General features: G+C 41.2%; 1 protein-coding gene across 1 annotated transcript in view; it reads right to left on the reverse strand.

Annotated features, from left to right (window-relative positions):
* Positions 1 to 13,896, reverse strand: part of LOC115585588 (B-cell receptor CD22-like) — a 31,659-nt gene extending 17,763 nt beyond the window's left edge. Inside the window, exons 1-5 of the mRNA XM_030424107.1 lie at positions 13,771 to 13,896; positions 11,574 to 11,930; positions 11,226 to 11,444; positions 9,723 to 9,992; positions 9,221 to 9,481 (exon numbers count right to left, since the gene is read on the reverse strand). Coding sequence (XP_030279967.1) covers positions 9,221 to 9,481; positions 9,723 to 9,992; positions 11,226 to 11,444; positions 11,574 to 11,930; positions 13,771 to 13,825 — 1,162 coding nt within the window. The 5' untranslated portion in view covers positions 13,826 to 13,896. The remainder of the gene's footprint in view (positions 1 to 9,220; positions 9,482 to 9,722; positions 9,993 to 11,225; positions 11,445 to 11,573; positions 11,931 to 13,770) is intronic.
* Positions 13,897 to 14,848: the final 952 nt, after the last annotated feature.

Raw genomic sequence — 14,848 nt, forward strand, 5'->3', positions numbered from 1 at the left:
AAGCAGTATTCGGGCAACAAGTTAAATAGTCAGAAACCAGCAAGTGTCCTTAAGCACTGGTGAAGCAATACACTGTCTCACTACATGTAGTGTTGGGATTTGTTCCCATCGATGGAGCTTCATTAAAGACTTCAGATGAATGAAAATTCATCAACAGGTTTTTTGGACAGTCTCTGTCATCTTAACTATAACGGTAGGTAAAACTTGTTCTGTATCACACGTTTCTCTTCAGGTCTGTTTTAAAAATGGTTTCATACTGTAAATCAAGTTTCAGTGACATTTGTGGCTCATGACAAAGTCGACAGAGGTGTGGAGAAATGTACAAATCATTAAGGTTTACATGAGAATATTTAAAGCAAAGGAACAGTGAAAGATGTGCACATGATCTCTGAGAGCACTGAGGACGGACATAACACAGAGGCTGCAGTGAAGTAGCAACAATGTGTTGAGACTGTGTACTTTAACACAGCACTTAGAGAGAAGTACTTCTAAGAAAAGTGTGACGCATAAAACAAGTGTCTGCTCGTTATCTTCCTGTGGTCAGGCTGCTGCAGAGTGTGAATGAGAACTGCAGAGAAATGCAGAACTCTGAGGTGTGAGCAACTTTTCTCACGGTTAGAAAACAGTGACAAATGTATCTTGAAGCAAGAAATACTCAGAAATACTGATAAAATATCTGTCTAGCAGATAAATACTCTACTTTGGTGTCCACTGAGATGCTAACTCTGTCTGTTTGGTGCTGGGCAGGTAGTGTGCAGCTAGTTTTTAGAGATGTTTCACTGAAAACAGGAAACGAGGCTGATGAGAACACTAAGAGTGAACTAACACAATAAAGTTATAAAAATAAAACAAAATCAAACTCTGTGAAGCTGACAGGAACTGGAGTCAGCTGATAATTCTCTTTGGCTTCATTACTACAAGCAGCACCTCCACTTTATTCTCTCATTTTAGTCACATTCTTAATACACATTTATGTGACGTACACTTGTTATTTATCTTGTTACTCTAATGGTATTTAATTTCTCTTGACGTGAAAGACATGATAGAGATTTGTGTTATTTTTTAACTTTGGTTCCTGTGTTAATTATGCTATCGGAGCACATCGACCAGCCTCTAACACCTACGAACGCAGGCTCAAGTTGAGTTTGGAGGAAGTTTGAACGATGGAGGAAATTCCTCAGAGTGATTCATTTTATTTAACAGATTTTCTCTTCAGATTTTTACATTGTTAATGTACAGTATGTACTGTCACTGTACATCCACACAAACACAGCTTTACTAAATCTAACTGTGCACTGTTGCACATCAAATCTTTACGATAAACCCACCATGCTAACAGTCTTACAGTATGAATATAGACATACAGTACCTTGTATAGAGAGAAGGACGACAACAAATCCACTCACTGTTGTTGTTAAACTCATAGCTTTGCCTCACGTCTGTTGAATCAGCAGGTTGATCACATACATGAGAAGTACTGAATGTCAGTTCATCTCATCAAACACTTCTACATGAAGAGGGAAGACGTGGTCACGAGACAGTTTGTCTCTCTCTGGTTGTTTCACTTGTCTTAAAAACACATCGAAGTGGTAACTGGCTGGTTTCCTTCCTCTTTATATTATCAACATTTATGAAGAGACGAGTGCCTGTGAACCCTCAAGATGAAATGAAGAAATGATTATTACTCTTGCTTTACGAACAATGCTGGTGAAACGTGGACATATCAGTGAACTGAACACTAAATGTGATATTGTTCCAAAGGTGAGGCAGCAAAACAGCAAAGGTTCAGTCACCCCTCAATTTTAAACTGAGCTTTGATTAAATTAAAAAGCCTAAACCAGACATTCATCAGGCTGTGTGTGAGCTAATGTTTAGACAATAAACTGGATGTTGAGTGTAGCAACAATAGTGAGAAGGCAAACAGAAGACACTGAAGAGGCAGGCAGGGTAAAGAACAAGAGGCAAGCTTTAATAACAAGCCATAGCAGCTGGACACCAGAGCAGGAAGTCGGCAACAGGGCAGCAAGACTCAAGGTCAGACTGAGGCACCAGGACTATGGCATGAGGCAGGTCTGGTTGGCTTTCATAGAAGGCTGCTAATGATTATCTGGGAGGCCTGGTAGTGGGTCAGCAGGTGTTGGCCGGGCTGCCTCCGGAGAACCAGGGGTCGGAGGGGCATTGGCTGACCCAGAAACAGGAACAGTGTCTGCAACGGAGACTGGGGAACGCTACACCCGTCTTCAACCCCACGACCACCGGTAACTTTACTCTGGCTTCTGCCACACCTCCCTTCCACCCCCCTTCAGCCACACAACGCTCACACTTTTCAAATTCCCTCAGCAGCAGATCCAGTACAACTACCTTTCCACCATTTTGGACCTGGTTCTGCGGTTCGGTGGCACAGGTTTTTACTTCTACCATGCCTTTTTTTCCTCCCAAGCTGCAGGCTGCCTCCACCAGTTCAACCAGGGCACCTACAGCCTCTACACCTCCTTCCCCATCACAGACATCTCTGCTCCCTGCCCACCTGCCAACATGCCACTATCCACCACGGCCCGCTTCCCCACGGCATCAAAAAAAGGGGGAGGGCACGATGGTATGCAATAACTTCAACGACCTAGGTTGCAATGCATCTACCTGCTCTTTCTGCAGCGGAGCCAACACCCTAACCCTAACCCTTGCCCTCACAACCCCACCAAACACACACTCTGACCAAACCCCCATCAACATCACAAACTCAAAGTCCGATCAAAACACCACTCCAACCAGTCAGTTCGTCCACTTTCTCACCCATGTTGCCACCTTTCGGTTTCCACCCAGGCATCGAGGTTATCCCCAACTCCTCATTCGTCTCGGAAGTTCTCCTTTCAACAAAATTAACTGTAGGACCAAACACATCCCTCTAATTCCTCTAATCACCCTTGACACAGCTACCACCCAAGCCTCCCTCCCAATTGGGAAACTTTACCATCTCTCCTTCGCTGCAATAAGCACCAGCTCCTCTCACTGCTTAGACAACTCAACTTTGCCGTTTGGACCAGCGCTCAATATCAAACCTTTATCTACCACTAACCATCCCCCCTTTCCACTGTCCAATTTACTCAACCCCCTTTCTGTTCGTCCTACTCCTCTACTCCTCTTTTCCTTCATCCACCTACCTCGCCCGTCTTTCCCTTCATCCATCTACATCAACCCCCTTCCCTTTCCTCATCAAACCTCCTATTAATCCAATTACAATTACCTTTATGCTACAGGATGGTGTGGTCGTTATTAGTGTAAATGGGGTTGGATAATTTAAATGTATATTTATCCATAGACCATTTCATGTCTATTTACCTGTTGTATTTCATTTGACCTGCTAAAAGAAAGTGAAAAATGCAAATTTATATCTATGTGTTTAATGGCAGAAGAAAATCAGAGCGAAACATGGACTCACAGGAAATTAGTATTTTTGTATATTGTAACATTTTGAATATAAATATTAAAAAAGGGATCTTTTGTACATCCTTTTAATACTTCTGTAATAATTTGACCTTCAATGACCTGTCAGAGACGAAGCATTGTGTCTGAGCATCTTTATTGAGATTTCCCCTTTTCAGGGTATAACATTAGCATCACACCATATATACATTGGCAAACCCCATTTAATCTAAAATTATCCTATTAAAAGTTAGTTCATGTCCCAATGTGGTCGAGTGCATTTCATATCAGACACAACAACAAAGTGATGTTATAAAGATTCTGTTTAGTCAGACCTGAATACATATCAAAGTAAAAAGACTGAAAATGTGAAGAAATGACAAAAAAATAATATCTTGGTCATTCAGCCAACATACAGTCAGAAAGATGAGTTTTTTCTTTGAGTCTTACTTGCTATTTTCCATGCAGGATGACAAAATGTGACAAATTTAAACACAGTTTTGAAAGTAGATAAATACAAACAGCAATATAGACAGTTTCTGCGATGAGCTGGCGACTCATCCAGGGAGTACCCTGGCCTTCGCCCATAGAGTCACTGGATTTGGCCCCAGTACCCCCGCTCCACCTTGAAAAAAAAGGTGGTATAAAAGCGGTAACATCACCCGCGACCCGTATGGATAAAGCGGAAGAAAACGAAACGAAACGAATATAGACAGTTTATTATAGTGAGCTGGGAATTCAATTCAATAAAAATACAAATTCAGAAAATGAGCATGTGAATATATACAAAGGATATTTGACTTGTGATATAAACAGTTGTGATCATTAAAATAGTGAGAAAAAAAATCTGCTATAACTTCAGTCAGGTGGAGTTTTATTATTTACATCAAAGCTAAACTAACACAGTTTAACACAACAGACCTGTAATAAATTCTGCCTTCATGAAGGTGATAATGTTCCATTTATGTTTAAACAGTTGTAGGAAGGTGTTGTTGTCATTTTTGGAACTGCATGCGTTACACTCAGAGGTGTCTCTAATGTTCAGTCTGCCCTCATTAATATAAATGAGGTTTAAATTAAATATTGTTGCCCAAACGCTGTGTTCTTAATCAAACCATCAGTGAAGAAAAGATCCATCAATACTTTTGTACTGTGTGTCTCGCTTTTACTTTTTGTATGGACCCTGAGTCTGAAAAAATAAAAAGCTTATCTATCTATATCTAATACCAACCACAGAGCCATGCTGTCGTCACAATAGCCGGCTTTTGATAACTCTGCTGTACAGTGCAGATGGATCCTCCACAGCTGCCTGATGGTTTGTTCTGTGGAGGAATTAAACAGAAATTAAAATAGTTTGTTGAACAAATGGTATGATAATTAACAAAAAACCTAAAAACTCATGAAATTACAGTTTAGAATTAAAAAAATATGCAAAAAACAGCAACAAAATGTTTGTTCACAAACCTTCAAACTTCATGTGTTTTTCATTTAAACTCAAACAGCAGCAAAGATTCTCCTGTGTGAGGAGTTGCTCACCCTGAGGCACTGATGAAGTTTGTAGTCGCGTATACAACACTCTCCTCCTCGTTCCTGTGATGCCGAGCTGGGCTGACGTCTGAGTGAAGAGCACCTGCCTGGGTCCGTATGAATCGTACGCTGCCGTAGTGAAGTTCTTCTGTCTGCTGGTCACAGGGACAAGAGTACTTTTACATATTCCATGTATTCAAACTCTTGACAAAGAAACCCTAACACAATATAATTAAACTACATACTCGGCTTGTGTGCCAAAAATACATCTATAAAAACTCTACAGCTATCTCTCTTTCAAGGGATTGCTGGTGATAGCTTAAGTAGACGTATGCTTCCTTCTTTACGCTGATACAAAAATAGTTCCTATATGAAAGTTTTCACAATAAGGTGGAGGCAATGCGCCATTTAGTTCCATTATATTGGAGAGAAGGCCAACATGTACAAACATGTAGTTTTGTTTTTGGGTGAACTGGCCCTTTAAGGTAGTAAATAAAACATTAACTGTGCTGTAGCATCAAACCAACATTCAATTAAGTAAAAAGTGGAGAGTTTTCAGCCTAATTTGCTAAGACATAGCCATGTGTGATCCTGAAGCTTGTATTTGTTATTACACGACCTACTGCTCACCAGCAGAGGTCACAACATTCATTCAAAACACATTTATATTTGTGTCTAAACAAACTGAATATACAATCTGACCTTGAAGGACAACACATTTACATCATGTTTTACTTTGTTTACAGGTGGTGGACCCTGCCACCTTTCTAGCTTCAAACAGTGTTCTGGGTCCTTATTGTCCTCTGAGAACAGCTTGTTTATTTTGTTGGGATCCACAGATGTAGTCATTCATTGTGAATTTCAAAATGGGCTTTGAACTGATCTCAGTTTCCCAGAAGTCCCCAGTGTACACACCTGGGAGCAAATTCAGCTTTGAGCTACTATTGGTCAGGATGAAAGACCCCCCTCTGACCAGATAGACAAAACTGGAACTTCCTTTGTTCTCTCTATTCTCCACCTCTCTTCCCACAGGGCTGCCTGTCCTCAAAGTCTCGTCTGGATTATTCTGGGCCTAACAGCAGTTGAGAGTTGCCAGCTACATTTCCAGCAGGCCCAAAGAACTTCTCCTCACAGCAGCGATGTGAGGTCCTGCTAGTATTCCAGTGTAGTTAATGCCAGCAGCTGCAATGCAAAGCTTACCAGCTAACTACACAGTCCAAAGAAAACCAAGCCAGTTAGCACAGAACTGCTATCCTTGCAAAGGGAGAGAACAACCAGTTTCGTCCACCTGCTGTCTTTCATCAGACCTTGCACAACAAGAACAGCATTTTTCAACATCGGAATCCCAACCTTCTCCTACTTGGCTCATCAGCCAAGGAACCACCAGCACCTTTTCTTCAAAGACTGGTCACGTTGAACTGGGCATAGATAGCACACAGCATAGCATAGCACAGCTTAGCACAGGACTTTTAGCTCTGGTTGATGGAACGCACATGTGTTGAATCATTGTTCACTGTTTGGATGTTATTGTGATCTCAGGTCAGGTTATTGGTAGTTTGCTTTGCTACACGGCTAATTTGACATTAGTAGAATTATTCTTCACACAGACTATGCAACCAACCATCTTCTATAATCATTATGTCACACACACACACAGTCCTTGTGTCTGAAGCACATCACTCTCACATGTGATATCAGTGAGCACATGATGCAAGAACCACCACTGTTTCTTCTTTGTTCTGCCAGACACACACACACACACACACACACACACACACCTGTATATAGTACATAGTTAGATTATGTGTTTTCATATTTGTGTTAAATGAAAGCCTTTTGAACCTACATGCTGTCTATTCAACTTGTACAAGACTGAATGTTGCCAACCTCTACTTTGTCAAGAATTCCCTTCCAACCATTGCTAGCTGTTATGGTCATTTTGGTTGTAATTATTAAGTTATTGTTAATCAGAGTTACAAACGGTTTAGTACCTATTACTGAGACTTATTATGGGAAATGCCTGTCTTTTTCCTTCTTCGAGGGTGGTGTCCTGAGGTGACCTGATGTGAATTGGATCTTATTTGTCAAAATTAATATTTATCCCTGATAACAATAAATTATTATTGATAGTCAAATTTAACCCCAAACCCAATCAAGGTTACACTACTTGTGGTGCCCCATGTGAGGCAATGTACTCAGTCATTCATAAATGTGTTGTATTAATTTCAGCATGATGTTGCATGAAGCATTACAATTGACTTAGAGAAATAATAAATATTTGAGTTTATATCATTACCTCATTCATTTTGTAAATATTAACACCTGATTTTAAAAGTCTTCTCCAAAGACTACATAGTGCCCCTTTAATTTAAAAGTTGAACCCTGTGATAGATGCATTGTTGGACAGTGCTTCATTTATTGTGGGTATTTAAATGAAAGTTCACAAATTTTTTAATTTTGGTATAAATTCTGCCCTTCCACTGCAGCAAATCCTTAACATTATCTTAATTCTGGTCATAAGTTGAGGTGCACACAGAAAAGTATGAGAGGGTGATGGAAGGAAAAGGAAATGATTCATTTGAGGAAGAAAGTAGGTAAAGAAGGACAAGGTAGGATCTTTCTGTTTATACCTGTGCTCTGTTGTCTGGTCTCTCCTCAGCATCAGACTGGTGTTGTGAAGACCTCACTCTTCTAACGAGACGATAAAGTGTCCAAACAAAGAAACAAACAAATGGTGTAACTCATTGTAGACTATAGAAGATAGGTTCATATTTCTTATATTATACATTCGTACAGTGATCAAATGCACATCGAGAGAAAAAATGGTTGGTGTACTCAAGAAATGCAGTGACTGATAGGCTTTGGTGTCAAAGATGAATTCATAAGAGTGACAAAGTGGTGGATGAGGTGCAGCAGAGGGCCACAGGTCAGATTCAAACGCAGGACCACTGCAGTCTCTATACATGAGGCGCTGGCTCTACCAACTGAGCTACTGGGTACCTCAAAACATGTTCTTCTTAAAACAAGCTTGATATCAGAGGGACTAGAGTGCCAATAACTCTGTCATCTTACATATGTAAGTCTTTCCTTTAAGATGCAAAGTAAATTCAATCACAGAGAAAGTGAACTGCTCACCTGATGCAGAACAAGACAGCGAGTAGTATGAAGACCAGAATAACAGCAGTGGTTGAGAAAGCAACTGGTAACTTCCATGTAGCTGGAAAACAGTGACAGAGAGCAAACACTGGAAGTTACAAGAACTATTGGGCCAAAATGTGACTTTAAGTTGGACAAAAACAAGTGAAGTGTGAGAGAGGGGTTGGTTTTGTCAAAGGTTTCACAAACAAAAAACTGATCATGTTGGGGAATTAATAACTCACCTGCCACAACAATCAGCTGTAAGCTGGAGTTATGATGTCCTCTGCTGTTCTGGGCTTCACAGTAATAATTCCCACTGTGTTCAGCTCTGAAGTCAGTGATGGTGAAGATCTGTCCTGATGCGTTTTGTGAGTCTCCATTCTCCTTGTACCAGGTGTAATTAGCTGCTGGGTTAGCATCACTGCTACAGGTCAGAGTCACTGAACTGCCCTCCACTATCTCAGCAGAGGGACTGACTGACACAGAGGGAAGCTTTGGAGCATCTGGAGATGTATTAAGAGAAAAGGTTAAGTGCGTTTTACAACAATAGAATGTGTAGTATTTAAACCATAAAGTGTGAACAGCTGTGTGTAGCACTGTTTGAATCTGAGTCCCAAAACAGCATCAAACTCCTCAATTCTCCTGGAGCTGCTCAGTGAATTACAGCAGACTGAGGAGCACAAGAAAGTAGACATGACAGTAAAATCTTCTCCTGCAAAGACTGTACAGATTTAATCTGTTATTTTTGAATGAACATTTGCACTCACATGTCATATTAATGTAGATGTATTCAGACGTCCTCCTCCCCAGTTCGTTCTCAGCTGTACAGTAATACTCTCCAGAGTCAGAGGACTGGATGGAGCTGAAGACAAGCTGTGGATCTTTACTGAGAGGATGAAGGTCTGGATCTCCATTCTTCTTGTACCAAGTGGAATTAGCTGCTGGGTTAGCATCCCTGCTACAGGTCAGAGTCACTGAACTGCCCTCCACTATCTCAGCAGAGGGACTCACTGATACAGAGGGAGGCTTTGGAGCATCTGGAGTAGAACATGTACAGAGAGACAACTAATCAACATTAGTCAACATTTTATTTCAGTTCCATTGTCAAGCTAAGTGACTTCCTAATGTTACTCACACTGGACGTCTACAAATAGAGATGAAGAGTTGATCTCTCCATACTGATTCTCAGACTTGCAGTAGTAGTTCCCTCTGTCCTCAGAGCTGATGGAGGAGAAATGATAAATTCCGTCTGGTCCTTGAATCAGTGTCTGGTTCTCCTTGTACCAGGTGTAATTAGCTGCTGGGTTAGCATCACTGCTACAGGTCAGAGTCACTGAACTGCCCTCCACTATCTCAGCAGAGGGACTCACTGACACAGAGGGAAGCTTTGGAGCATCTGGAGGAGAGATGTAAAAATATTTTTCTACGTTAAATGTGTTATTACAGTAGTTAATATGCTATTTGATTCATAGACGGTGAACGGCTGTGTGTAGCACTGTTCCAATCTGGTCAGGAAACTGCATGAAAGATCTCAAGTCTCTTGGAGCTGCTCAAGGAATTACAGCTGAGATTGTGTGGCACAAAAACATTTGACTGGACAGATTTAAGAGATACGTCATGTCAAGAATAAAACTCACATGTCACATTTATGTAGATGTGTTCAGACGTCCTCCTCCCGAGCTCCTTCTCAGCTGTACAGTAATACTCTCCAGAGTCAGAGGACTGGATGGAGCTGAAGACAAACTGTGGTTCTTTACTGAGAGGTTGAAGGTCTGGATCTCCATTCTTCTTGTACCAGGAGTAATTAGCTGCTGGGTTAGCATCACTGCTACAGGTCAGAGTCACTGAACTGCCCTCCACTATCTCAGCAGAGGGACTCACTGACACAGAGGGAAGTCTTGGAGCATCTGGAGGTGATGTAAACATGTATTAATGAACAATTAGAATATGTTATCAGACAATTGACTGTTGTGATTAAAATGTATCTTTCTCTGTTTCTGTTATAATTGTCTCTATTTATCACAGTGGCTGTCTAGAGAGCTGATCATGGAGCTGTCCCTGGTCAGACTCCTCCTGGTGGAAACTGACAGTGAATGAATATATTTTTTTATTTTTAGTTCTTTACATGTGTGTGTCTTCAATCTTTAGCCAGTGTGTATATGTGTTTTTCCCTGATACAGTGGATCAAACTCACACACTGAAGGAGAGCCATAGTTCTCATGTCCTTTCAAAGCACAAGAGATGATGTCTCCAGGATAAACCCGGCCTTTAAAAGAAGATGTCTCCACCCCTGTGACTTTCTGTCTGTTCCTGAACCAGACGTAGGAAAGACGACCAGCTGGACTGCAGCTGCTGTGACACTTCAGCTCTGCCTCAGTATCAGACTGGTGGACTGTTATTCTGGTCACCTGCACCTGCAGAGCTGGATATGAGAACAAGAAACAATATTAATATCACTGGTTCTAACAAAAATCACTGATAGATGTACACACACGACAACACAACAGTTACTATTCCTAGAACTAGCAGTGAACATTGTGCCAACACAACAGTAATTATTACACAAACTCATGATGATCCATCATTTTCAACATGTTCACTGTTTCTAAATGTACTATGTTGATGTTTTACATCACTGTGTGTTCATCAGTACCTGTGACAGTCAGAGTTGTACCAGGTAAACTACTCCTCCATTCAAAGCTTCCTGTTGTGTATTTGAAGTGATACTGAGCTGAATCACTCTCTGTCAGGTCAGTGATTCTCAGAGTGGAGCGTCCTCTCTCTGATTCAAGGACCTGAACACGACCTGCAAACTGGGAGTCTTCACTAAGGTCCTCAGGCTGTGAAGGACTCTGCCACTGATGAGAACGTTCAGGACTGAACCAGAATTTAGTTCTGATAGTTTGATAACTGCTGTAAGTGCAAGAAATGTCCACTGATGAGCCTTTGAAGGCACAGATGCTTCTGTCAGTGTAAATCACTTTGTTGCAGGTTTGATATTCGACACCTGAAAGATAAAACAAAGTTTTGATAATTTCTAAACCAGAGTTGATGAAGAGTCACAATGAAGGTCTCCATATTAAAATACATGTAGTTATCAGACTGCATCAGATGGTGTTATGTTATTGTAGTAAACTCACACACTGGAGGAGAGAGGAAATCCTCATGTCCTTCAACAGCACAGGAATAACTGTCTGTTGACGCACTATAGAATGAATAAGTAGAAGATGTTCCTGACTGAATTTTCTGTCCATTTTTGTACCAGATGTAGGAAAAACGATCAGGTAGACGACAACTGCTGTGACAGTTCAGGTATTTCCAGGAAGAAAGTGAGGATGTGCTCACCTTCACCTGGAGATCTGGATGTGAAGAAGGAACAAGAATGTTATTTTAGACAATCTGTCAACATACGCACACAACACATTTATATCATTGTTTTTCAGATGTTGAACATTTAGAAATGATTACGATATGAATGAAAGTGTTACCTTTGATCCTCAAAGTGACTCCAGGTGAACTTGTATAACTCCCACCTGGTTGGTTTGTAATGAACCTGAACTTGTACTCAGCTGAGTCGCTCTCTCTCAGGTCTGTGATTCTCAGAGTGCAGCTCTTCTCAGAACAACTGTACTCAACACGATCTTGATAATCTGAGTCTGTTCTCAGATCCACAGGTTGATATCTTCTCTCTTTGGTGAACCAGAATGTTTCCTTAACTTCAGTATCAACACCATCTAGTCTGGATGGGTATGTGTAGGTGCAGTTTATTTCCACTGTTGATCCTTTTAAGGCACAGATCTCAGTAGAGCTGTAAGTCACTCCCCAGCCATTCTGACCCTGTATCACTGTAACACAGAGAACATCAGAAACCACAATCAGACTCTAAACATCATCGGGAGACAGATTTTCACTGCAGTGAAGGAGCTTCAGTTTGTGAAGCTACACTTCTCAACACACTGTGGCTCTCTTCATACAAACTTGTGTTTGGTACGTGAGTAAAGGCAGCCTTCAGACGGTTTTGTAAAGGAATCTTCATACGTTCAGTCTCACAGGTTCACAGTAGTAAATGTGTCTGTATACATCTCCCACTCTACTTACAGAGGAGGAGGTAGAGTCACCCTGAGGTCATGATCGGGGTCACAGATTTCTGTGTGGTCAGAGGTTCCTGTACCTTCACTAAACTTCACTATATTTCATACAAGAAACACACAAACTTCACGATCGACCAAAAACCATATTCTTCCTTCAATTACAATGTGACTTAAACAAGCAGTATTCGGTGAACGAGTTCAATAGTCAGAGACCAGGAAGTGTCATTCAGCACTGGTGAATCAATACACTGTCTCACTACATGTACTGTTGAGCTTTGTTCTCCTCGATGGAGCTTTATTAAAGACTTCAACTCTCCTTTCTCACCTTTGTTAATCAGATGAATGAAAATTCATCAACAGGTTTTTGGACAGTCTCTGTTGTCTTAACTAGAACGGTACGTAAGACTTGATTTGTATCAGACTTTTCTCTACAGGTCTATTTTAAAAATGGGTTGATACTGTAAATAAAGTTTCAGTGGTAATTGTGGTTCATGACAAAGTCGACTGAGAAATTACTTTAGAGAAATGTACAAATCATTAAAGTTTACATGAGAATATTTAAAGCAAAGGAACAGTGAAAGATGTGCACATGATCTCTGAGAGCACTGAGGACGGACATCACACAGAGGCTGCAGTGAAGGAGCAACAATGTGTTGACACTGTGTACTTTAACACAACACTTAGAGAGAAGTACTTCTAAGAAAAGTGTGACGTATGAAACAAGTGTCTGCTGGTTGCTTATCTTTCTGTGGTCAGGCTGCTGCAGAGTGTGAAGGACAACTGCAGAGAAATGGAGAGAAATGCAGAACTCTGAGATGTGAGCAACTTTTCTCACAGATAGAAAACACTGACAAATTTATCTAGAAACAAGAAATACTCAGAAATACTGATAAAATATCTGTCTAGCAGCTAAATACTCTACTTTGGTGTCCAGCGAGATGCTAACTCTGTCTGTTGTTTGGTGCTGAGCAGGTAGTGTACAGCTGGTTTTTAGAGATGTTTCACTGAAAACAGGAAACAAGGCTGATGAGAGCACTAAGAGTGAACTCAAACAATAAAGTTATAAAAATAAAACAAAATCAAACTCTGTGAAGCTGACAGGAACTGGAGTCAGGTGATAAATCTCTGTGGCTTCATTACTACAAGCAGCACATCCACTTTATTCTCTCATTTTAGTCACATTCTTAATACAAATTTGTGTGACGCACACTTGTTCTTCATCTTGTTACTCTGATGGTATTTAATTTCTCTTGACATGAAAGACATGATAGAGATTTGTGTTATTTCTGAACTTTGGTTCCTGTGTTAATTATACTATCGGAGCACATCGACCAGCCTCTAACACCTACGAACGCAGGCTCAAGTTGAGTTTGGAGGAAGTTTGAACGATGGAGGAAGTTCCTCAGAGCGATTCATTTTATTTGACAGATTCTCTCTTTAGATTTTTCCATTGTTAATGTACAGTATGTACTGTCACTGTACATCCACACAAACATAGCTTTACTATCTCTAACTGTGCACTGTTGCACATCAGATCTTTACTATAAAACCACCATGCTAACAGTCTTACAATATGAATGTAGACGTACAGTACCTTGTACAGAGAGAAGGACGACAACAAATCCACTCGCTGCTGCTGTTAAACTCATAGCTTCTCCTCACGTCTGTTAAATCAGCAGGTCGATCACATACATGAGAAGTACTGAATGTCAGTTCATCTCACCAAACAGTTCTACATAAAGAGGAAAGACGCGGTCACGAGACAGTTTGTCTGTCTCTGGTTGGTTCACTTATCTTAAACACACATCTAGGTGGTAACTTGCTGGCTCACTTCCTCTTTATATTATTAACATTTATGAAGAGACGAACGCCTCTGAAATGATTATTACTGTTGCTTTAAAACACGATTCAAAAACATGGACGCATCAGAAAACTGAACACTAAATGTGATGTTGTTCCAAAGTTGAGGCAGCAGAACAGCAAAGGTTCAGTCAGCCTCGATTTTAATTTGATCTTTGATTCAATTAAAAAGCCTAAACCAGACATTCATCAGAGTGTGTGTGAGCTAATGTATAGACAACAAACTGGATGTTACGTGTAGCAACAATAATGAGGACCCAAACAGAAGACACTCTGGAGGCAGGCAGGTAAAGAACAAGAGGGAAGCTTCACTATCAAACCATGACTGGCTGGAGGCCACGAGACCCGAGGCAGAGTTGGAAGCCCTCAGGAAGCTGGAGACCAGGACCAGAGTCTTGGTACCATTGGAGGCCCTTGGACACCAGAACAGGAGGGCTTATGGACCACAGCCTAGCAGCTGGACACCAAAGCAGGAGGCAAGCAACATGGCAGCATGAGTGGAGAATGGAAACTCTGCACCAGGACTATGGCATGAGGCAGGTCTGACTGGGTCAGAGAAGGCTGCTGAATGATGGTGTTGGGGGGGTCTGGTGGTGGTTCAGCAGGGATTGGAACTCAGCAGTCGGAAAGGCGTCGACTGACCCAGGAACAAGACCTGCATTGACAGGGGACACTCGGAACCACAGGGCAGAAGACCCTGCAAGGAGTCAGACAGGGGGAACTCTACGGTGCTAGGAAGCAACGTTATCAGGCTGGTGACTCCCTGAGACAGGAGCTGGAGCAGGCAGGAGGTTAGCAGGCTGTTAGTGAAG

Source organism: Sparus aurata, chromosome 1 (assembly GCF_900880675.1).
Source record: "Sparus aurata chromosome 1, fSpaAur1.1, whole genome shotgun sequence".
In the NCBI taxonomy this organism is placed as follows: Eukaryota; Metazoa; Chordata; class Actinopteri; order Spariformes; family Sparidae; genus Sparus; species Sparus aurata.